The 25,521-nt window shown below is 47.2% G+C and overlaps 1 protein-coding gene across 3 annotated transcripts in view; it reads right to left on the bottom strand.

The window, feature by feature from the left end:
• LOC138803173 (tubulin polyglutamylase TTLL11-like) overlaps positions 1 to 25,521 on the bottom strand; it is a 236,386-nt gene that overhangs the window by 20,468 nt on the left and 190,397 nt on the right. For all 3 annotated transcript variants that reach the window (XM_069987004.1, XM_069987001.1, XM_069987003.1), the window contains 2 exons: positions 23,925 to 24,167; positions 12,199 to 12,305 (listed from right to left, as the gene is read on the bottom strand). In XM_069987004.1, coding sequence (XP_069843105.1) covers positions 12,199 to 12,305; positions 23,925 to 24,167 — 350 coding nt within the window. The remainder of the gene's footprint in view (positions 1 to 12,198; positions 12,306 to 23,924; positions 24,168 to 25,521) is intronic.

Raw genomic sequence — 25,521 nt, 5'->3', positions numbered from 1 at the left:
AGTAATGAACAGCTTGATTAAAAGCTCGTAGGTATTATTTCATTGCTTTCACAGCCAGACCCCCTGAACCCCAGCACCGTAACTTGCTAACATTTATTCTTAAAAAGACTAGGGGGAGGGACAAGCTCCCTTTGATCTTGTCTGCTTGCCCAAATGACTAGCATTTTCTAGAACTGAGCAAGAGTATCTAAGAGAATGGCACAGGCTGGAAAAAGAAATAGGAAGGCAATAAAAAAAGCCTTTGGGAAGACGACTCCTATGGGCATAAAAATTGTAAAAAACAAAACAAAAACACCTATTTGTCCTGAAGGGAACATCTGAGCTCCCCATTCAGGAGTGGGGATTTTTTTCCTGCCAACACAAATAACATCATATGAATAACATAATAATAACATCATACACAATGGTGTAGAGGGGCCATGGGCAGCTGAGAAGAAGCACTGAGAAGCATTCGTGTCTGGCCCCTTATGTACCAAGTGATTCGGCCCATGGGATGTAGAGAGATGCTTGGACACCCATGACATGATGTCCCCAAATGTAGTGAGCTGGCCAGCCTTGAAAAGCTCTGGGCCCCATTCATAAGGCGAGAATGACTAAGCTGCCCAGGTGCAGAACCGAGGGGAGCCCTCCTCGTCAGTGAACTTGGGGCCCAAACACAGCCCACTTTTTCACCATAATTCCAGATGTGAAAGCATACATTGTCCCCGCTACCAGATGTGCCCGCATCCATGTCTGGGCTGAGGACTGATTTTCTCTCTTTTTTTCGCTTTCATAATAAACATTTTTGGTGTCTACCTTGGTATATGCTAACATTCATTTTTTTTGTACCATCATGAACTTGGCGCGCCAGGGCCAGGGGAGGCCTCCTTCTTTGTGGAGACATCCTCTGCTGGAGTGTCACCGGTTTTAGTAACAACAGCATGCCATCCAATAATCATATTCCTGGGTGTGTGCCTAACCGTGCTAACAACTTATGCCCACATAAAACCTGCACATGGATAATTATAGCAGTTTTATTCATGATCGTCAAACCTGGAAGCAACCAAGATATCCTTGGATAAATGACTAGACTAACAATTGGGCCCACCCCATTCAACAGACGATCATTCAGAGATTCAAAAACAAGTGTGGAGGTGTGGATCAAGTGGTAGAGCACCTGCCTAGCAAGTACAAGGTCTTGAGTTCAAACGCCAGTACCTCCAAATAAACAAAGCAAACAAAAAGGGTAAGGCTCCAGCTTCAACCCAAGGTACTTTCAAGAAAACAAGCAGCTGTAATTTAACTATCAACTCACAAAAAAATATTGAGGAACTTAAATGTATACAGCTAAGTGAAAGAAGTCAGTTTGAAATAACATGACATTTTGGAAAAGACAAATGAGAGAGAATAAAAAGATCACAAGTTGCCCTGGGCTCAAGGAGCTGAATATGTAGAGCAGAGAGGGGTGTGTGTGTATGTGTGTGTGTGGGGGTGTGTGTGTGTGGGGTGTGTGTGTGTGTGGTATGTGTGTGTGTGTGTGTGTGTGTGTGTGGTGTGTGTGTGTGTGTATCCTAGGGCTTGAACTTGAGGTCCGGGTGCTGTCTTTGAGCTTGAGCAGAGATTTTTTGGGGGGAAGGGGGGAGTGGAGTGGAACTGTTCTGTTTGATGCGGTCACGGTGGATATAAATATCATTATACATTTGTCAAAACCCATAGAACAACACAACTTGACTTGTACAACACAAGTTGTAATGAAAACCACATTTCAGTCAATAATAACATAGCAATAATTTGTTCGTTAACTGGAACCAATGTACACTGCCAAACACAAGATGGCATTGTAGGGGAACTAGTGTATGGGGGTGGGGGAATATGTGAGAATTCTCTATACTGTCTGCTTTATGTTCTTGAACAAATAAAGCCTATTCATTTCAATAAGTGTGTGTACAGCTCCTGGTCTGAAAGTGTGGTTTGAGTTTGTGTTGATCACTGGCAGTCATGTTCAAGGGTGTGTTTGAGAAGTTAGGATACTTGGTTCTGATCCAAAACCTGTCATGGGTGGTGCCCCATTCCCCCTCAGCTTTCTCATCCTCCCTTCTTTCTTTTTTGTTTACTGGTGGTACAGGGGATGCACTCAGGGCCTCAGGCCTGTAGGCAGGCACCCTATCACTTGAGCCATGCCTCTAGTCTTTTTTGAAGGTGATTATTTTTTCACTAGGGTCATGTTTCATGCCTGGGCTGGCCTGGACTGGGATCCTCCTATTCATGTTTCCTTGTGTCATAGGGTTGATGGGCACTGGAATGACCAAGCTGTCATGTTTTCCCTGTAGCTGAGGTAACAGGTGCACACCTCCACACCCAGCCACTTGGTGGGGATGGAGTCTCCTGAACCTCTGGACCTTCATCTCCACCTCCTAAGTAGCTAGGATTACAGCCTGAACCAATGCTGTCTCCTTCCCTTTTCCTTCCTTCTTCCCTTCCTTCTTTCTTTTTCTCCTTCTCTCTTCCTGCCTTCCTTTCCCTTCAAAGCCATTTCTATTAACATCCACAAGTCACACAGGGGGATCTCATTGTGACATTTTTACATATGCATACCAGAAGATACCCGATCGAACCCCAGCTGTCGGGCTCCCTTTTCCCCCCTCCCTCTTCTCAGAACAATTTCATGGGATTTCCTTGTTCTACTTTCATACATACAGATGAACTGCTTCAGCCATATTCACTCTTTCTCCTTCCCTGTGAGCCCTCCCCTTCTGCTGGTGTTCAGCCCTCACAACAGAGCCTGTCTCTGTTATTTCTTTTTCACTTTCTTAGTGTGCATTAATTGTACCAGGCTAGTCTCTTTTTACTCAGCTTTACACGGAGGATAAGAGGGATTGCTCCTGTGCACAGCTGGGAGGTCCAGCGAAGTGTTTGTTACAGCCATGCTACGCAAACACTCTGCACATTCCTCTGCCCCTGGCTGGGACTGGAGGAGGCGGGCTTGGGAGTGAGCGCGCCTGCCGCGGTGCTTTCTGGACACATCTTTCATCATCACCCTGTGCTGTGCATGACCAGGAAGTCAACTCTCTCACCAAGCACAGATTTCCCACTCCTGGACTGGGGACATCTTGGGACAGCATGTGTGCTGGCATCTTCATGAGCTGTGAGTTGTCACTGCATGAGAAGTGCAGAACCAAGATGGGGCCCTGATGGCCTGAGAGGTTCAGAAACCTCCTCCCAGCCTTGACTTCTTCCTCTGAAAATGGCATCACAAACTAGACAGAGCTTCCTGGGAATGAGTGAATTCACTAGACAAGAGGGAATGGGAGCCATTTCATAATTTGTAACACATAATCATACACATAGTCTCTCATATACACACACACACACACACACACACACACACACACACACACACATACACACACACACACATTGGGATTCGTGATGTTGGCAGGAAAAAAAAGGAAAAGGAGCCAATGTGGAAACCAAGAATGTCCTTCCTTATGAAATCCTGCCGATGAGGTGCCTGTCACTAGCCCACTGCAGAGGCCACTTTGGCCTCCAGAGTGAGGCTCTGGAAGGTTCCCAAACGTCAGCACAGGTGTGAAAGTCTGCCAGCTTCTTCTATGAGGCCTGGGGACAGGAAGCAGTCAGGGTAAGGTGTGTGTGTGTGTGTGTGTGTGTGTGTGTGTGTGTGTGTGTGTGTGTGTGTGTGTGTGTGTGTGTGTGTGTGTGTGTGTGTGTGTGTGTGTGTAAAAAAGAAGGTAGCTTTTCTTTCTCCTCTTCTTCCTCCCCCTCCTCCTTCTTCTTTGTGCTGGTATTGGGACTTGAATTCAGGGCCTGGCAGCTGTCCTTTGGCTCTCTTTAGCAAGGCTGTCACTCTACCACTTGAACCACACTTCTACTTCTGGCTTTTTGCTGGCTGAGACAAGAGTCTCAAGAACTTTTTTGTCCAGGGCTGGCTTTGAACTGTGATCCTCAGATCCTCGCCTCCTGTGTAGCTGGGATTACAGGTGTGAGCCACCTGTGCCTGGCAGAAGTCAGCTTTCCTTTCTATTTTTAGGGAGCAGACTGTGGGCAGAGGTCCTGTCCTCTGTATTCCAGATGGCCGAGGATGAGGAAGGCTAGGTACTCAACTGGTTTGGGGTAGTGGGTAGGAGTACAGACGACCTGGGGCACCCCTGGGGTGAGGACACCTCAAAAGAATACAGTCATCACTTTGCAGCCTCAAAGAAGAGCGTCTGGGGTGGGGGAGGGGAGGCTGGCATTTCTGTTGGCTCACTTGCTTTTATTAAAAATACTTCTGATGCCTACTATTTTGTAAGCGTGTAGGGCACACATCCAGAGAAGCCCATCTGACTGCAAGATAATTTCAAGGCTGAAGAATATCGTCGGTGCCAGACACCTCCATGAGGCGCTGCGTGAGCTCAACCCTGCTCTCTGAGGCCCCATCTATCCGGGGCGGGGGGAGGCCATGTATATGTATAAGGGAGGCCTTGCTAAACATTCCAAGTAAAAATACTTTAAAATATTTCAGTATATCTTCAACCAACTACATGTCGGTGGCTGCTTATTCCAGCTGATGAAACGTAGAGGTGTTAGATGATTTGTGTAAGTCGACTGAGGCGATGTGGTTGGGAGATGGTATCTAGACTCAGAGGCTCACAGGATAGCTGGCTGGTATAGCCCAGTGTCTGGTCCATATGACCTGTGTGTCACAGTGCTAGGATGCAGCAAGATCTCTGGTGGAGTCAGTTCAACTTCAGGCCAGAGCTGCAGGCTTGTTTCCTTGTTTCAGTGCCTAATGGGTGCTGTGACTAAGAGGGAGTCCCGGTGGTCAGAGCAGATGAGAAAGGTTGGGGTCTGGCCTGGGGGAGAACGGCCCATTGAGGCAGAGAAGCTGAGCTGTGGGAAGCAAGGGCCTCAGTGGAGGGCTCCCCAGGTGGCCGGCACCCTGGGGTGACAGGGGAGCTGGTAGGGTGATGAATGGCCACAGAGGGACAGGTGTCCGGCTGGAGGGATCCTCATCACTCAGATGTCCTTCCTTGGTCTTGGAACTGTGAGATCAGACACTGCAGGCGGGGTGGCCAGTGGGAGGTTCTTAGTTGAAAGACGATTTCAGAGAGTACCAGAGCCTGCCCTGCTCCAAGGCAGGGAGCATCCCTGCTTCCCAAATCATCAACCCACCGGTGCTTTGTGGGGCCAACTGGAAAGGGAGTGAGAGGGCTGGGACTCTGTCTGGCACCGAGGGGAAGTCAGTTGCCGTCTCGTACCGGCCCCTCTGGCTGGGCTATGATACAGCCCCTTCTTCCTGTCTCTGTGTCCAGGATCTGCAAAGACACGGCAGGAGCAGATGCCCAGGAAACAAATCCCGAAGAAGCCATGCATGAGAGTTACGTGGCCACAGTCACCGCAGCCCAGGCTGTGGGGCACAGGGGCAGAGATGGCTCCAAGATCTCCTGGGATTTGTTTCATTTTTTTTCTATTTTTGGGGGGGTGGAGGGGGCAGGTATCATGATTCACTTGACTTCACAGGTGATGGAAGTTGCACAACTTGCTAGAGGTCATCTAGCTATCAAGTTATTAAACCCAAGTTCAAAACCAGGTTTGTCTGAATCCAGAGCCCGTAGCTTTGAGTAAATTGCTGTTCGAATCAAGGCAGTTTTAGGAAGTGGGACACGAGGCTCAGGTATTCAGACATTAAACTTGTTTTCTGAGTAAAGTGTGTGTGTGTGTGTGTGTGTGTGTGTGTTTGGTGGGAAATGGTATAGGAGGGTGATTCTCCAATCCATATCCCCTTCCTTTGTAATCATGTTTCCATTGGTTACTGGGAAAGACCATCAGCATTTTTCCTTTTCTTTCTCTTCATTTGGTTTTTTATTGAGACAAGGCCTCACTGTGTAGCCCATACTGGCCTCAAACCCATAATCTATCTGCTTCAGTCTCCTGAGTTCTGAGATACTGGTGTGTGCTACTATGCCTGGCATAGTTTCTCTCTCAAAACAGGGAAACATCTGGCTGAAAAGTGAACAGAGACCCAGGAACCCCCAGATGTCAGGACTGTGCTAGATGCACCAGATGCCAGGGGGTGGGCTCAGCTCTCCCTTTGTAGGTGAACTCTGGCTCTCACATCGCTGACACAGTGATGTCTTTTATTGCCTGATCTCAATGCTGTCCTCATCTTTCTCCTTCAAAATGTGCGATTCTACGCTGGAAGGAGTTGGAGCAACGTTGCCTTGATAAGAAGAAATCGTGAGTGCAATTTACATGAAATCACTGCATCTCCACAGCCAATTTGTTTCCTCATTTGATTCCGGCCCAGGAGAGGACTACAACACCCCCGTTTTGCTGATAACACCCTCATTTAGTTCTGTGTTCTGATGGAAATTCTAGAATTGGAAATTAAAATCCTTAATTTTTTTTAAATGACAATTTTCCTGGCATGCCAGAGAGTGTGAAATACATATTACTAAGTTCCATCGAGCTCCTGAACAGTCTTTGACATTCGAGAGTGCTGCAGACAGGCCTGTTTAGGGAAGGATGAACTCTGGGTACAGATGAGGTGGGGAGAGGAGAGGAACGCGCTGGGGATGGGAGGGCCATGTGTCAGATGCAGGTTATTCTCAAGTCAAGGTTTGTTTTTTTGGGGGGGTGGTGAGCTTGCGTGTGCTTATTCCATTATTAATAGCTAATTACAAAAGCTAACCGTGTAAGAACTGGCCGGGCAGAGACCATGAAGAAAGGTCTCATGAATGATGCTGATTAATGCAATTTTATGCACCTGAGATCCAACAGAATGCAAAACAAACAACCAAAAACATGGCTGTTTTGAGAGGCTGGGCTGATGTTTAGACTTGGTCCTATGTACACTTTTTCCTAGTTTTGAAATTTCTCCTCATTTTTTTTTCTTCTTGTGCTTGTCCTGGTGCTTAAACTTGGGACCTGGCCATTGTCCCTGAGCTTCCCCCCCCCCCTTTTTCTCAAGACTAGTGTTCTATCACTTTAGCCACTTTTGGCTATTAACTGGAGCTAAAGACTTTGTTTTCCAGGCTAGCTTTGAACCACAATCTTCAGATCTCAGTTTCCTGAGTAGCTAAGATTACAGGTGTGAGCCTCCGGCACCTGGCTTTTGGTCAGTCATGGGCCTGGGCGCTGTCCCTCAGCAGCTCAGCTCAAGGTGAGTGTTCTACCCCTTGAGCCACAGCGCCACTTCTGGCTTTCTGAGTGGTTTGTTGGAGAGAAAAGTCTCCCGGCCTTTCCTGCCTGGGCTGGCTTTGAATCATGATTCTCAGATCTCAGCCTTCTGAGTAGCTAGGATTACAGGCATGAGTCACCAAGCCTGGCTATCACACTTCTTCTTCTTCTTCTTTTTTTTTTTTTTTTGGTCTGGTCATGGGCCTGAACTCTGGGCCTGGGCGCTGTCCCTCAGCTCTTCAGCTCAAGGCTAGCGCTCTACCACTTGAGCCACAGCGCCACTTCCAGCTTTTTTCTTTTTGCTTATGTGGTGCTGAGGAATCGAACCCAGGGCCTCATGCGTGCAAGACAAGCGCTCTACCACTGAGCCGCCTTCCCAGCCCCCATCACACATCTTTTTTAAGGACCACTTTTCTCCTCTATTTCAATAGCAAGGTCCCTCATGCTGGTTATCTTCTTGTTCACAATGGTCTCAAGCATCAGGGATCTGGTGAAACTCTTCTCTGGGTACCAGTTTTGCTGAGTACCAGTGAAGAGTTTAAGGCAGAAGAAAGAGTTGAGGAGAGGATGTGCAAGCACTTAAGACACGGCCGGTGCTGGGGGAGGGGATGATCCTATCTCACTGGGCTGGCTTTTTTTGGGGGGGGGGTCTGTCATGGGGCTTAGACTCCGGGCCTGGCAGCTGTCCCTGAGCTCTTCAGCTGAAGGTTAGTGCTCTACTACTTTAAGCCTTAATACCACTTCCAATTTTCTGGTGATTAATTGGAGATAAGAGTCTTGTGGACTTTCCTGCCTGGGCTGCCTTTGAACTGAAATCCTCAGATCTCAGCCTCCTGAGTAGCTAGGATTACAGGCATGAGCCACCAGTGCCCAGCATGGTTGGCATTTTAAACTGAGCAGTCAGAGGCAGGAAGAGGGACCCCATTAACAGAAATTGTGTCTACTTAAGACATGGCTCTCCCACTCAGATTTCCTTGCTTTGAGGTGATCAAATACTCACTGGGTCCTGGGCAAGATGGTTTTGTATGTTGTAGGCCAAATGCAAGGCCCCTGAGGGTATGGAGTACACTGCCAGTGCCCTTTCTGGATAACATGGCATTCCCCTCTTTCAAGAGCTGCGGGTGGATTCTGTCTGTTAACTGACTCTACTCCTCCTCTGTTACTCTCTGCTGGGAGCTCCGGGCATACCTTGGTATGATCATCAACTGCTTGGACTCACATGTGTGACCCAGACCCAGTGGCTATAATGCAAAGGTTTGCACATGAGCTCTGCAGTTAGACCAGTTTTTGTTCAAATCCCAATGTCCCTGCGACAAGGTTTGGACTCTGCTAATTTTATCTCTTTAAGTCTCAATTCCTCATCTGTCTAATGGTCATAACAATTTTTCTTCTCTCCAATAGTAAATGTCCAGTAAATAGTCTCAATTACACTTTTTTCTTAAGAGGCTAGGATCTGTATGGAATTTATATCTCCTTAGGGCCCAATATTAGATGACATGGTCATTACTTTTTTGTTGAATGAATGATTGGCCTTTGAGAATGAGACCTATGTTCTACCATTCTTCAATGACTTCTTTCTCTTGTTTTTGGCGGTAGTAAATCAATCAAGGGGCCTCTTGCATGCTAAGCCTGGCTTTACCACTGAGCCATACCCAGCTCCAAAGACTCCTTTCTTGTCAGTCTACATAGCTCTAGGAGACAGGGAAGAGGGGGATGGAGGAAGGAAGGAAGGAAGGAAGGGAGGGAGGGAGGGAGGGAGGGAGGGAGGGAGGGAGGGAGAAAGGAAGGAAGGAAAGAAGAAGAGAGAAAGGAAGGAAGGAAGGAAGGAAGGAAAGAAGGAAGGACTCACTCTGGTCTTCTGCTAATGTTTGCCTAAAGCGAGAAGCAACCCAAGCACAGATTGCTTCCACTGCTCTCCAGGTGCTTCCTGAATGGTCCTCATAAGGCATCTGGGTTCTGATACCCCTTCTCCTTACGAGTCAGGGGTGGGAGGCCAGATTGAAAAAGAGACAAGAACTTGGCCCTGGCTGACACCAGCTCTAGTCGGCATGGAGAAGGTTCATTCCTGGCTTTCATGTCTGGTTCTCTTCCTAGACCTCCTAGGCCCTGTTATTTCCTCTCTGTAGCAATGGAGGATGAGGAAAGGGCAGGCAGGAGCTTGGACAAGGCACCTCCACCCCAACGCACACTGTACTTCTGTCCTCCCTGCAGGCCCTGTGCTGGATGGGCTGACTACTTCACTGGCACATCACATTTGTACACATTTATGAAGAATAATGTGATGTTTCAGTACATGTATACATTATGTGATCATCAAACCAGGGCAATTAGCATATCCATCATCTTAAACAGTCGTCGTTCTTTGGTTGTGAAAACATACAAAGTCCTGTTCTCAGCTCTGAAGTTCACAGAGCTTTGATGTTAGCTCACCTTCCTGCCACTGCGTCCGTGCCTCTCACCTCACAAGCCCTGTCCCTTCCTCAGTCATTCAGGTGAACCAGTACTTTCTGGTTGGGCCCTAGACTTGGGGACCGCACCTGTAGTCAGTTGGCAGGAGGTCTGAGTTCAAATCTTGCCTTTGTTACTCACTGGAGATGAGACCTGGAAAGTCACTTTTGCTCTTGGAACCTCCTGTTCCTCATCTGTAACATGAGATTCTATAACACACCTTGAAGCTCTAGTGCAAGAATTAACAGCCCTATGTATGTGTATGAGATAGTCCCCAAATGGTCTATCTGACCCACAATTGCTGCTCCACACAGGAGTAGGTGGTAGAGAGCCGGGGCCCATACATGCTAAAAATAAGTAATCATTTCATTTCCTTAGCCTGATCAGTGCCAGTGGAGAGACCCTGGCAGACCCCAGAATTCCTCAGCAGAGCCGACATTGGTGTTTGGTCCCTCTGGGCTCTGCCTGCAGGGAGCTGACAATTCAAGAGGCAAACAAAACAGGGAAAGCGACTCAGAATTAGCAATGGACCAGATGCTCATGCTAGTTTGAAGCAATAAAACATGATAAATAGCTTCCTGCTGCTACTCCTGATCAATTTCAATATTTAATAATTCCACAGCCCCCACCCCACTCCCTCATCTGGCCCCTCCGCGGGCATCCAGCTCACAGAGCAAACACTTCTTGGCTTTCTGAAGGCATCAGCAAAAAGTGACGTCGGCTAATTGTCACATGAGCATGCTGGGTCCTCAAAAACGGTAATTAATCTGGCTGCCTGTCCTGCAGACGCTCCATCTAGTGTCTCTCCTGTTGCCAGGGGAGCTGGAGCTGTGGCCGGAGCTGCTAAGTGCAGAGATGCAACTGGAACACTTGCCTTGTGGAGACTCCACTTGACTGTGGAGATTGTCTGACTTTTGCTTTTGAATGGAAAAAAAAAATAGGGCAGAGAGAGCACTGTGGTCATCTTACTCCAGGACCAATGAGTAGAAAGAAGTGACCTGGAGGGAAAACCCACCTAGGTTGGTGTTTGAATCTGACCTACCAACTACGCCTCTGAGCCTCAGTTTCCTTCTCTGTACCACAATCAGACCTATCTGCGGGAGAATTTCAGGCAATGCTGTACATGTAAAGTGCCTGGCATAACTGACAACTGGCAGCCAACATCACTACAACATCACTACTGCTTTATCTAACTCAGAAAAAGCAGCCATGATGAGCATCAGTGCCCTCCAGGGAGGGGACTCTGTGTCCCAATGTGTGGGCATGGGGCTAGATCTGCTGGGTGTGGCACCAACAGTCAGACAGCCCTGCCCTAGGCATTTCCACCACTGTGTCTACTAATAAGATGAACCAGCTTGCCTGGGTTGCCACGATCCCAAATGCTTTAGGACCCAGTGGTACCGAAGACCTTAAGGCCACTGCAGATGGTGGGTGTCCTGGGGTCATTTTACAGCTGGCACTTTCAAACTGCAGTCAAATGCAACCTGGATCACTCAACCTCTGACTTCACATCCTGTCCCCCAAATCACAGGAACCAGCTGCTACCTGAGGCACACACCCCTTCCCCGCCCCCTCCCCCCCTGCCCCTCTGGGTATTGCTTGTACAGGGAGGTGGCTGGGAGGGGAGAGCGGCACCAGGAGGCTATGGGTCCACTGTCGCTGCATGACCATCACCAACCTGAAGTTTACCCATCTGTGAAACAAGATGCCTGGTGTCTTCCATATTAGGTCATGGCGACACTTAAGGAGAGAATAAGTTCGAAAAAATTTGGTGATTCTGCCATGAGTCATACAAATATCAGCTATTATTATTAGGACTTTTTAACAAAACACCCTTTGTAAGGAGAAAGTTCAGGAACTCCTCGATCCACAGGTATGTACTAATACAACTCTTCCCCACAGAACACCGATGCTCAAGGTCAAATCCTTCAGTGAGCCATTCAAGACCTTCCATCCTTATTCCCACGCCTTCCTGTTCCTTTTGCTCCAGTCCATCTGAGATCGTTGGGGTGGCTTGGGTCCCAACCCCTCACAGGTGTCCACGTTTAGGCTCAGCTATCCCTATGCCCAAGCAGATGATCCTGAAGGTCCTTCTCCAAGTGGCTCTCCCTGGAAAGGGATGAGGAGCTTTCTGCTGGCTTCCTTCTATTTGCTTCTCCCTATCTCAGCACATCTCTCACGATGCCGAGGTCATTTCCCCATGTGGTTCCCACCCCACAGAAAGTTTTTTCCACACCAGAGCCAAGTTCTCTTTAGTCTCTCCAGCACCTGGCTAGCATGTGCTCAGTAAATGTGTGCTGATGGAGAGAGGAAATGAGTGAATAGCTGAGTCTCCCCAAGAGAGATGTAGTCAGTCTTAAGCATAGCCAGAGGGTGCTAATGGTGGGGTTAGAAGGTGGCAGGGGTCATGCCTTGGTAGCAGACAGTACCCTGGAATTTCAGTTCTACTTAGTTTCTGCAGTGGTGCCCAGAGCAGATCGGATTATCTTCCTTCTTCAGCATCACAGAAGAGTATGCACTCTGCTCCCCCGCCCCCTCCCCTCAGTGCTTCTTGGGCCACATGAGAACCTGGTGGGGGTGACCAGCAGGTACCTGACTCTCGCTGGTCCAGGGTCACAGAGTTCCACCTCCTGGTGATGTCGATGTAGAGAATGTCCACGGCGGCCATGGACAGGCTGCTGCTACTCAGCTTGCAGTTCCTGCAAAGATAGAGAGGATATTACCACGAGAGGGCCAGCTGCCCTGTTCTTTATCTTCTCTGGGGCCTGCCTGTGGACTGAATATCTGTATGCCCCACCCCCAAAATACATAGTGTGAACTCTTCTTCCCCAAGTGAGATTCATTAGGAAGTAGGGACTTTGGGGTGGGTGCAGTAGTCCAGGTCATGTAAGTACAGCCCCACTGGATGGGATTGGTGACTTTTAGGAAGAGATCTGAAAAAGCTCGTATGCTCTGTCTGCTCTTGGCTGCATGAGGATCCAAGTACAAAATGACCATCAGCAAGCCAAGAGACAAGCCTTCACCAGATCTCCCCTTCTCTAAACTAAGAATTGAATGTTTGTTGTTCTGACATTTTGTTTTATTCATGTCAGTGCTAGGATTTGAACTCAAGGCCAGTAGGGTCCCTTAGCTTTTTCTTCTCAAGGCTGATGTTCTACCATTTGGACCATAGCTCCACTTGCAGTTTTTTGGTGATAACTGGAGATAAGTGTCTCATGAACTTTTCTGGCCCTGCTAGCTTTGTAACTTCCTTTCTCAGATCTCAGCCTCCTGAGAAACTGGGATTACAAGTGTGAGCCACCAACGCCTGGCTGCTCTGGCATTTTCTGACACCTGCTCACATGGACTGAGATGATTTATTTTTGCAGGTTGTGTTTCTTGCTTGGAATTGCTAATGAAGAATAGCAGGGAATGCTGAGGGAAAAAAGGCTGAACATATGACCCGGGATTAGATGGTTTGGGTTCCTATAAATTCAGCCATTGGCTTTCTTGGGGCTAAATGGTTTCCTAGAGCAAGGCCATCACCACCACAGGCCTTGAACTACAGGTCTCAGTGCTCTGCCACTGAGAAGCACAAGGCCTGGGTGGCTGATTCCTTCTTGTCTGTGCAGTGGGTGGGCTTTCATAGCACTGTCACTGTTTCAGAGGGACCCACTCTAGAAGAAAATGAGAACACCACGTTTCAGAATATACCCCCTTATACGTGTCTCCATCTTCCTACCCATCAGTCCCTGCACACGTGCACGGCCCCTTCTGCTGGCATCCTGGCAGCTGCAGGTGTCAGGTACAGAGGACCCCTGATGACAGTCCCTCACTGAAGCCATCACGGTGGGGCAGACGCAAGACCCCGGACGCTCACCCGAGGAGGCTCCTGAGGCCGGCGGCAGACAGGCTCCGCATTCCTGTACTTTCCCTGTCTTAATTTTTGTCACCTCAACATTTAACATAAGCTTCAAATCAGCCCTAGGAAACTCACATTTCTGGGGCAGAACAGTATGGCTGAGCCACGCCCCTCTGTGGGGGCTGTGCCAGCCTTATGGTGGGGGAAGTGGGAAGAGGGGGGAGCCCTCGGGAGCCCTCTGTGGGATGCTTTCCTACAGTCACCTAGAAATGTCAGGAGGAGGCAGGGTGCCTCTGAGCTTCAGATGCTTCCCTCATGAAGTGCAGGGAGACCAAAGTCAGCAGCTTTTCACTCTGATGTCGGCAATGGTGCTCAATGTCCAACCGCAGAGCAGCTCAGACCAAGTGCCCCCCAGCCCCCCAACTCCCACCCCCGCTTTCATTTGGTCTGGAAAGGTGGGCAATCTGGATTGAGATCCTGGCTCCCTCACATTCTCTAGCTGCCTGACTGTAGACTGCTTCCTTACCCCATGACCCTACCCATCTTGGGCCTCCATTTTCTAGTCTTTCTATAATATTACCTTTTATTGAGGGAGTGGAGGCCTGGTACTTGGTAGACCTAAAGCAATCATTCATTCCCTTCCAGATCCTGCTCTCCCTGTCCCTTTTCCTCTCCTGCAGCCAGAGCCACCTGGGCCCTGCAGGCCACCAAGACAAGCATGCAGTGCATAGCACTGACCCATCTGCAGCCCCAGCTAATGAGAAAATGGTGCTTTGATTTCCCATTTGTCATGATCCCCTGTGGGGACAGCTCCCTTAGGAACCAGACAGGTGGGGTGCTGATTGGCAAGCAGAACTGGGCATCCAGAGGCCTTACCCCAAACCTAGGTACACCCCTAATGATGGGGTGGGAGCATACCCAGCATGGAGCCCGGATAATGCCTGGTGCTTCTCATGCTGGCTGGCTTGCCCCCTCCCTTCCTGTCTCCCTCCCTCCCCTTTCTTCCAGTCCAGCCTCATTTCCCAGGCCATCAATTCACATCCTGCTTCCTCCTGGGCTCCGGCTCTATATTTCAATCACAAGTCACCGTGGCAGACTTCAAAGCACATCAATGCACAGTTATTGGAACTCCGTAACAACATGTCAGTGGACGCAGAGTCTTTCACATCACCTGTCACCAAGATGGCTATCTCTATTGGGTTCCACTGGGGATGAGGCTCATGAGCAACTTACAGGGCTAATTGCCATAGCTTCATTAGGAAAAGGCCATGGGTTTTCTCTCATTACAATAGCTGTGTCCTGCAGACTACCTGACCGCCTGTGGGCCTGAGCACTGCCTGGCTGGCTCTGTGGGTTAATGGAACACAAAAAGGTAAACCAAACTGACCACTAGTATGTAGTGACTTTTTGTGACAAGGAGAAAATAGAAGTGTCAAAGCTTTAGCAGGAGCTGTAATTTACCAAAGAGAATTCTCCGTTTATCCCCTTTCCAAGGTAACTCATCCTGCCTAGTGATGCCGGCAAACACTGTTGATCGTAACATCTGTTGCCGGGACAGGGGAGGAGGGTCTGTGCTGGCTGTAGGAAGCAGGAAATGCTTTCAAAGAATTTTGATTCTGTAGGCATTTCTTGGGCACCATCTGTCTTGCAGGCCCTTGCTTGCATGAGCTCTCAGAATCTTTATAACCACTTCATGGGGGAGTGTTGCCCAGTCTCATTTCAGTCAATGGAGTACAAAGCTGAGGACTAGCAGAAAGGCTTGGCCCTGGGGCCAGTAGTTCACACCTGTAATCCTAGCTACTCAGAAGGCTGAGATCTGAGGATCGTGATGTGAAGTCAGCCTAGGAAGAAAAGTCCGTGAGCCTCTTATCTCCAGTTAACTAGCAAAAAGGTAGAAGCAAACTGGGAGAGAGCCAGCGAAAGGATGACATTGTCTAAAAAGAAATGTACTCTTTACCTGACTTAGATGACTGTAATCCCTCTGCATATCACCTTTATAATCACACACACACACACACACACACACACACACACACACACATTGCCAGAAGCACAGCTGTGGCTCAAATGGTAGTTGGGGAACTGTAAGGAGTTACCCAGTCTACAGTCACTGAAGGAACCCCAGAATCAAGACTCCATGTCTCAGGCCTGGGACCATAGGGCTGAGCCTCTAGAGCACTGTTTTGGGCAGCAGGCTCATGGGAAGACAATCAAAATCCAGTGAAGACACCTTCTCCCAGGACGCCCTGTGATCTCCAATTTTCACCCAGGCTCACACAGAGCCACGAGGCCAACGCTCTGGGATGATTCTTTTTCTGATCCATCCACTCAATCAATAGAAAGTCGCTTTCCCCTCCCCTATGTGCAGTCAGCTGTAGTCTGGGCTCAGTGAGCAGGACAGGGATAATGGGTCTTGGGGTAGCACGCCCAGAGGGTTGATGTGATCTGAGGCAGGGAAGAAAGTCAAAGCCTGGCCACTGCTGGATCATGGAGAACAGGTTCCTCTTTTGTCCCAGGATGTAGTTCTTCAAACAGCTCATGAGTAGAGGCTAAATTCTTCAGTGGAGAGGAGTCTAAGAAATATGGTACATGAAAAAGCCAGAAAAACTCCTAGGAAAAGGAGAGGTTGGACATGAACTTGGAACACTCCAGTTTGAAATCAAAGGCATGAGTTTGAATCTTGGCTTTGCCATGTGACCTTGAACAAGTCATGGAAGCTCTTTCATTGGTATAGTGAGACCAAGATTATTCACTGGATAATGTTGTTGTTGTTGTTATTATTATCATCTGATACACTGGGTTTGATCTCAGGAACTCTACCACATATTCAGCCTTTACTATTATTTTTCTAATAGAGTTCCCCCCACCCTTAGGCCAGCCTGGGCTTCCATCTTCCTGTTTATCTTGTCCACATAGCTGGGGTTATAGGTATGCACCATTACACTCAGCCTTTTATTGGTCAAGATGGGGGTCTTACAAACTTTTTGTTTAGGCTGGTGTCAAATCTTGATCCTCTTGAGCTCAGTCTCTTAAGTAGCTAGGCTTACAGGCATGAGCTCTCTTTTCAAGGGTGTTCAGTGTCTAGCACACATGGGAAAGTGGCAGGTGACAGTTTGATCTTTCCTCTGTGATGTAGAATCAGATTGAAAAAATAATTTTTTATCCTTCTATTTGGTTTTTGTTTTTCAGAATTGAAGGTATTTGGGCATATATGATGGGAGAGAATCACAAATCATTCGAGTTCGTTAGGAACGCAAGTAAAGAAAGATTTGAGGTGATCATTCCCATTTCCTCTTAACAACTGCTGACATCTCATGGGAAATTTAACAACCACCTTCTCCACTCCATAAAGTTCTATTTATAGAATCCCTTTTATATTCACTTTTCTCTGTGTAAAAATAAGGAAGCATTTTTTTTCCTGGAGAGGTTTCTATAAGGTAAAAACTAACAAATTACCAATATTTATTATAAGACAAAGACAAAGACATGTCATATAAACATATGGAGAAGGAGGGAGATAAACTCTGATTTAAAATGTATCCATTAAAAAATTAGCTTCTATTTAGTTATATTGGGGGATTTCATTGTTACATCTCTATGCATTTTCAGAATGAAAATGTATGTATTTCAAAAGGCCCTGGGTACCTTAGGAAGAGAATCCCACAGCCCTGGAAATGGACTGTCATAGAAGAGGAGATTTTCAAAGTTACTGAGAAGTTAACATCAGAAGGGGAAAGCAATGTTCTAGAATAGAACATTCTAATGTACCGTGTTGCCTCTCAGAGAATAAAATCCCCTACAGCTACCCATAATGAATCATATTAATATCTCCTTATGGTAAAAGGGAGTGGAAAGGCAGAAAGAAAAAGAGAGAGAAGGGGGAAAAAAGTCCTCTAATTCAAAAGGACGCCCCAGGGCAGAGGCCATAAGGGTGACGTGCAGGGATTTGAAAGCAGAACAGTGCAGGTAAAATGGAGGTGCAAGGTGCAGGCAGACTGGCTCCCTTGCTTAGGAAGAAACCGGGTTTGGGCAAACTGTTGAATCCCGGCTGCTGCCACTGAAGATGTAGCACATGCAAATTAACATCAGGTCCCACGTCTACCTGGCTGGCAGAAAGTGTCCTCTGTGAATTACATGGGATGCCCCCCAAATTAGTAATCCAATGGAAGGAGAGGAAAAACGCCTTGCTTCGAAGAACGCTGTCAAGCTGAAGAATCAATTAGATCATTTCTACAATCTAAAGAAAGAAAGAAGCCTCCATACTCCTAAAATTATTCTAAAATCATTTTTAAAACCAGGGGAACAAAAAGAGGCACTAATTCATGGTAATATGTGCTACTATTACATGCCTTCTGAGGAAGTGACACGAGGAACGGGGTAGACAGACCTAAGTCTAGACAAGGGGACGACAGTTCATTATTTCTTGTTTCTCTGTGAGAGGGAAAAGGAGAATATAGACAGGCTGGCATTAGCATAATTCACTCCAAAACTGCTGATCGATGCAGCACATTACGAGGGATGGACACTGAAAATGAATGCTAGCCGAGTGTTTATTATTTCCTTCTCTCTTGTTCTCTTCAAGGAACCTGGGGAGGAGGAGTGGGGAGTAGGCGGGAGAGTCAAGTTCAACTTCTGCTGCTTGTGTGGGCGCCCCAAAGCAGTACGGACCTCCACAATGAATATGCTTTTTTTTTCAAGGAGCTCCTGAGAAGGACTCTTGGTTCAGTGTAACATATGGCATAAATATGATTAATTCACAATCAAACAAAATTCAAACCAGAGTGGAGAGGAGAAAGAATAGTGTTAGTGACAGAAGAAGCTGATAAAGCTAACCCGCAAGACGGAACATACCGAGATCAAATTGGAAGCAGAGGGTACAGTCTTCCACTCTGGAGTTGTTGGGGTTTCTGGGTAAATTTTACTTTAGTATTTTACATTCATTCATTCACTCGCTCATTCCTTTGTGCTGGTACGAGGACTTGAACTCAGGGTCTGGGTGGTGTTCCTAAGCTCATTTGCTCAAGGCTAGAGCTCTACCACTTGAGCCACAATTTTTGCTTTTTTTTTTTTTTTGGATGGTTAATTGGAGATAAGATTCTCACTGATTGTCCTTCCTGGGTGGCTTTGAACTGTGATCCTCAGATCTCAGCCTTCTGAGTAGCTAAGATTCCAGGCATGAACCTCTGACACCTAGCCTCTGGGCACACTTTAAAAAGAAAAGTCTGTTAGAGGCTGTACACTATTTGGCCCACTTTTCCCTGCATCTCTCATGAAGTCAGGCATTGGTTTGGCAGGGGAGGGGGCTCATCTGTGGGTCCATCTGCTCCCGCTCACCCACCCCCACCTGAAGCATCAATCTCCATCCTCCTGGTCACCAGAGCTCCTGCTTAGTGCCTTGTCACAGATTGGGAATGGTGACTGCAGGACCTAATCGTCTCTAACAATGCCAAAATAGGTTTCTCATGCAAATGCCCTTAACGCGAGAACAAAGGGATGGAAAAATCCGAAAACCTATCACGTACACACCGAATGTTCTTTACATTACCCAGTTCCAGTCTGAGAGCACTATTATTACTATTTTGTTTTAAAGGAATCTTATATACTAGAACCATTCTTGATTCTGCCTTCTCTTTGGGATGAAGTATAAATGCAGCCATGCTCTTACTAGGGGCCTCCCTGGCGCTCAGACCACATATCACCCTGGATGGCCTCAATGGACCATCGTGCTTCGATTGAACGGCCGTGGTTGAAAGGATTTTCTCAATCACCCGCCTTTATCTTCACGTACTGCAATTATACATGGAAATCAATCTAGCGTTCTTTGGGAAACCCTCAGCCTGGCAGGGGCACTTCCCTAGGACAGGGTGTATGGGCTCCAGTGTCCCTAAGCCACCCCCCCCCCATCCTTTCTGACATAGCACACTGGGCTCCTTTATGCCCCCTACCTGCGCCCCTAACTCTGCAGGTAGTTAGGTTTTTGTTTTTTAAAGAAATTGTATTCTCTCTCCCTCCCTCCCTCCCTCCTTCCCTCCCTCCCTCCCTCTCTCTTCTCTCCTCTCTCTCTGTATATGTCCTAGGGCTTGAACTTAGGACCTGAGCACTCTCCCTGAGATTTTGTGCTCCGGGCTGGTGCTCTACCACTTTGAGCCCTCCTCCACTCCTGGCCTCTCTGGTGGAGAGATAAGAGTCTCATGGACTTTCTTGCTAGGGTTGGCTTTGAACCCTGAACCTTAAACCTCAGTCCCCTGAGTAGCCAGGATTATAGGCGTAAGCCACTGATGTCCAGCAAGTTTTATTATCTTTAAGTAGTTGTACAAGAGGTTTCATTTCAACATGTCAGACTCTAAGTACAATGGCCCTCAATCAATGTCACTCCTATCATCATTTCCCCCCACCTCTCCAGTGCCATCCATCCCCTCAATTTACCTAGCTCCATTTTCACATATGTCCATCGAATATTATGACTTCCTCTCTCCATTCGTCTGCCCTTCCTCCCTGACCTCACCCATCTCCCAACAACACAGCTTCCTGGAATGCATTTTGTTAGGCTATCAGTTGTTCAAAGGAGTTACGCCATTGCAGTCCTCCCCTGCTTACATCACACGGCAGCCAATGGATTTCTGCAGCAAGCTCGTGGTGCCCCACCTCTGACCTGTGCTTCCGCAGAATTTTACTAGAAATGCAAAGGAAGTGTTCCAGTGTGGATGCGAGCGCACTGCCTGCTCCCACGTGCCCACGGCCCCCAGCTGGACCAGGTGCTGCTTCTGATTCTAAACTTGGGCCACACACTGTCCTACTCTCCCTTTACTGCTGGCAACTCCTCCCTGGGAGCAGTCCAAATCCTGCCACCCCCAGACAGAGACTCCCCTGTTCTTATTTCCAGGGATCTCATGGCAAGCCCCACTGGGGAGACCCTGACCACCATCCCAATCTCTGCCTTCCTCATATGATTTTTGTTAGGTGGGAGTCCCCTGAGGGGCAGGGGGCAGAGTCTATTATTCACTGGGAGGGATGGGGAAGAAAAGGATGGGGAGGGCCTGGGTTCTTTGTACGGCTTTGGATCTGCACTGGAAGCCAAGCCATCCCTTCATGCTCTCTGGTCTTAGAGATTTCTGGGCCATGGAGCAGAGGCTGGGGATTGCCCAGAAAGTTCCTGACTTTGTTCTAGAAGGTCTGGGCCTAGTGGTGGTGGAATGCTTGGTTGTTCTGAGTCAGTGCCACAACAGGCCAGCCTGATGCTCCCACAGTGCCTTGCGTGCCTTCATGACCAGGGCCTGCTGTCACTGAGCTGTCTCTCCATGTTCTCAGGCCCAGGAATCACAAACGGGCAGAAACTTTTACTTATCTGATCTCTCTCTCCTCTTTTTCATCATAATAGGAGAATATGCACAGTTAGAAAAAGTCTCTTTTCCAGCTTCCCACCTACCAGGCAGTGGCTAGTAAGGTTTAAGTGGAAGTCATTGAATATAGCTTCTGGAAAAGGTTTTTCTCTTCCTTGTTTTTCTTCCTTTCCTTTCCTTCCTTCTTTCTTTTCTGTTTTTTTTTTTCTTTTTCTTTTTTCGGTACCACTTCTGGAGTTTAAACTCAGGGCCAAGGTGCCATCCCTTAGCTTTGTTTGCTCAAGGCTGGCACTCTACCACTTGAGCCACAGCTCTACTTCTGACGTTTTGGCAACGGATTGGAAATAAGAGTCTGAAAAACTTTTCTGCTCAAGCTGGCTTCACATTACAGTCCTCAGGTCTCAGCCTCCTGAGTAGCTAGGATTACAGGTGTGAGTGAGCTTCCAGTGTCTCATGTGGGAAAGCTTTTAAAGGTATTTAATTCATCTGGTAGTGACTTTCCTTCCTTCTTCCTTCTTGCTGCCTAGAAGCTGATCAAGATAGCTGGATTTTGAGCAGCCATTCTGTGACCAGAATGTAATCCTGGATCTAGCAGGACATACTTGGGCTTGATGGGAAGAACGATGATGTCTGGGACAGAGATTATACTGGGGAGTCATCAGCCACTCCCATTGTCAATTTGCCCATTACATGAGAGAAAACTATTCTCCCTAAGCCATTTGCAGAAGGTTGTTTGTCTTATTACTGAGAGCCAAATGCAGTTATGAAATTAGTTGAAGGCTATCATAGTAGATAGTATTTTTATGGCAAATAATAAAGGTGCCAGTTGACTAATCTTGAAAATTCCCACAGTCTAATGGGAAGAAACCATAAACATCTCACTTAACAACTGACCTAGGCCCTTGGCCAGATAATTTATAGTCTGTTCTCCAACCTCACAACAACCACCCATTTTGCAGATGAGGAAACTGAGACTTGGAGGAAACAAAGCACTGACCTGGTGTTATTCAGCTATATAATAATATGCTTATTCTTGAAGCTAGTGGACCTGCCTGACCCCGAAATCCATGCTCTTAGTCTTTCCTGCCTCCAACCTCTTCTCCCACCCTAAACACACACGAAGTCCCTCGCAAATCACTCTGTGAATTTGTCTTCAGGTTTCCTAAAATGGCAAAAATTCCTGCCAGTACTTCTGCTTACTACCCCACTGGTTCCAGAATGCTACCATCCACTTTCTCTGGAGAAAAGCCTTTTGACAAAAATAGTTTCCAACTCAAGATGTCTAATTATTTGCTTTAGTGAAGAAAAACTGGGGAAAGTGTGATTTTGAGGTGCAACATGGAAATATTAAAACCAATGACAAGAAAAACAACAGCCACATTGAGGGCTGGCGGAGACTTTTTTCCTGTAGTGTATATGCTACAATAATCTGCTAATGAGCAATTAATTCTCTGTTGAAGCCAATTCAGATTTGTTGAAGGACTCTGCAAGTCATTCACTGGCACACACAACTTCGTGTCGGACTCTGTACAGCATGTGTGTGTGTGTGTGTGTGTGTGTGTGTGTGTGTGTGTGTGTGTGTGTGTGTGTGTGTGTGTGTGTGTTTGGGTGTATATTTTAAAAAAAAACAGCAAGCTTCATGGCATTCTTTAAACACTGTAGGAAGTAACTAACATATATCGATCATTTATCCCATGCTAGATGCTTCTGTGCTGCTCTAACTGATCTTCCACACACAATCCCAAAGCCTAGGCGGTTCTACCCCCATTTTTACAGGAAAAAAAAACCACAGAGGTCCAAGGATGGTCATGAAGCTGCCTTCAGGCCATGAGGCCAACAAGAGGTTCTAGACTACTCCCAGAATACTCTCGGATAATCCAAGGTAACTTAAGGGAAATTGATTACTATTGTAGCCTGCAGCAAAAAAAATACTTTTTTTGTTTTCTCACATTTCATCTCCTTTCAAATGCATGCAAATTTTGTATTATATTCCTTTTTGTAATATAGACTATAATATAATCATGTTATGTTCATCTTAGAGCAAATGTACCAAATTATTTATCAGCTGAATTATTTAACTTTCTGGAAACTGATCCTTGGAACAGAGGTGACTTGTTGCTTGACTATGTTTTTGTAAATGCTCAGCCCCAGCCCTCAACTACCTGGATGAACCCTGGATTGAGAAGCACAAAGTCTAACTTCATGGGTCTAATTATTATTATGATTATCATTATTAATATTACTTATAACAGTTCTGGGGCTTGAATTCAGGGCCTGGGATGTTTTGCTCAAGATTAATACTAACACTTGAGCCACAACTCTAATTCTGGCTCTTTGATGGTTAATTAGAGGTAAGACTCTCACAGGCTTTTTTCTGCCTAGACTGGGTTTGAACTGGGATCCTCAGTTCTCAGCTTCCTGTGTAGTTAGGATTGTAAACACGAGCCACTGGCATCTGGCCAGGTCAAATTATTAAGATGTGTTTCAATACCTGGCTCAGGGTAGCTGCTGTGTTTGGATATGGTTTGAGTGGATGGAGGTGTGGTTCATGGTAAAATGGAAAAATCTTTAAGAGATGGCACCTAATGGGAGGTCTATAGGTCATCAGAGACAGGGCCTTATTACAGTGGTTCTTGTGGGACCCTGGATTCATTCCTGGGCCAGTGGGTTATAAGAATGGGCCTGACCCTGAACTGTTCTGTAGCTTCCTGTCTGGAGTCTCCCTTCCCCCAGCTCAGGCTCCCACCACAACATCATCTACCACCAGGCCCTCACCAAAGCGCTTCATCTTGGCATTTTCTCCAAAACTCTGAGTTAAACAAACCTTTTTTTTCTTTATAAAGTTTCCCAGCTTTATGCATCTTGTGACACTACTAAAACTCAGATGGATCCAGTAGTATATCTTTGTTTTGTTAACCACAGTCTTCAGGTGGTGAATGCTGTCACATCCATAATATTAATTATTTCAACCCAACAAGAGTTTATGATGTGCCAGACTCAGTGGCAGCCATGAGGCTCACCCAACCTCAAATGAGGTACTGACCCAGAACAACGGATCAGGGAGGCTCAGCCACCCAGCTGAGGGACTGGACTCCACTCCACCCAAGGCCCAAGCAGAGGAGACTCATTTCACTGACCTTATGAAGGTACGAAAGCCGGTGGGTCCCAGCTTCATGGTCCCCTTGATTCCCAGGAATCGGATAAACAGATTGGCCATCCTGTCCACCAAGCGCAGGTAGTTGAACTGCTTTGCGTACTTGGGGAACACCTGTTTGAGGCAAATGGAGGGCAGGTGGGCCTCAGGGCTGCTGTTGGCTCCCCCAGCGTTCTTGCTGTCCACGTCTTCCTTTCTGGCTACTGTTTTTCCAAGCTGCTGAGACCTGAAGTAATAAGGAATTCATGATATAGCCTCTGATGTCTCCATTTGAGATTTACGATAGCCCAGGGGATGTGTACTGCTGTGGTTTTTATTTTACAGACCTCGGAGAGGTGACTTGCCCCAGGCCCCCACCGCTAGTGTGCAGCAGCGCTGGGCTTGAACCCAGGTGCAGTTGCCACTGGAAATGTATGCTTCTACTAGGCTATCAGCCTGTTTTCCCAATCCAGGAAACTATCTTTACTGTACTCATGGCCCTAAGAGAACACTCCGCTATGAAGCAGGCTGGGTTTGATTTCAAACTCCTACTTGTGGGTAGTAATTGAATAATTAAGAAATATAAAAATCTCATTGAGGGCCTGGCAAGAAGCCAGAAGCACAGTTCACTGAACAATTTGCAAAGATACATCAGTTACCCAATTCTAGGAACAGGAACAATTACATTTCCTGGCTTAACTGTTTTCTTTATTTGGAACTCGTACCAAAAAAAAAATGATCAGAATGTTGTGATTCCTTAGTCTGCATATTTTATTCAGACATTATTCTGAGAGTCAAAGTTAGCAGTTAATAATTCTCAAATATCCACCGCTAACTCAGAATATCCTTTTCTTCTCCAGAACCATCTAGCACTTTTTCCTCACTCCAGATGTGTCCTCGCTTGAATGTCCCCACTACCTGCCAGCTACCCAGGCAGGAAAACAGCATCAATGCCGGCCCCGCTCCACCTGCCCTGCCTCCACAGCCAGTTTTACCCCCTTGGTCTTGAAACCTGCTCTCACTCTGCCCTGCCTGGCCTGATTTGCAACATCCTGTCTTCCTGACTCCATCTTGTATACTGCTACCTAAAGGAACCTCTTCTATTTATTTATTTTTATTTTTTGGTGGCAGTGCTGGGGCTTGAACTCAGGGCCTCTCATGCTTGCTTAGCATTTTTTGCTCAAGGCTTTCATGCTTGCTTAGCGTTTTTGTTCAGGGCTGGTATTCTACCACTTGAGCCAAACCTCCACTTCTGGCTTTTTGGTGTTAATTGGAGATAAGAGTCTTAGGGATTGTTCTGCTAAGGCTGACTTCAAAGTATGATCCTCAGACTTCAGCCTCCTGAGTAGCTGGGATTATAGGTATGAGCCACCAGCTTCAGACTGAGGCTATCTGGGGGAGGCAGTCCCTTGCTAACACTCTCTAGTTTGCACTCCTTATTCAAGCTCTCAAGGTTTGAATTCTTTTCAGGCCTCATTTCTAGTCCCTGCCTGGCCGGGCATAGCCTTTCCTTCTGGACTTTGAACACTGACCCTGTCTGCACCTTGCTGCCTAGGCCCAGGCCTGTGAGACCCTGGTGCTCACTCTGCTCCCAGTTCCCT

The sequence above is a fragment of the Dipodomys merriami genome, unplaced genomic scaffold, assembly GCF_024711535.1.
Source record: "Dipodomys merriami isolate MVZ:Mamm:240054 unplaced genomic scaffold, mDipMer1.0.p SCAF_336, whole genome shotgun sequence".
In the NCBI taxonomy this organism is placed as follows: domain Eukaryota; kingdom Metazoa; phylum Chordata; class Mammalia; order Rodentia; family Heteromyidae; genus Dipodomys; species Dipodomys merriami.
Note: the sequence above shows the minus strand (reverse complement) of the source record. Positions and strands in the feature narration are given on the sequence as shown.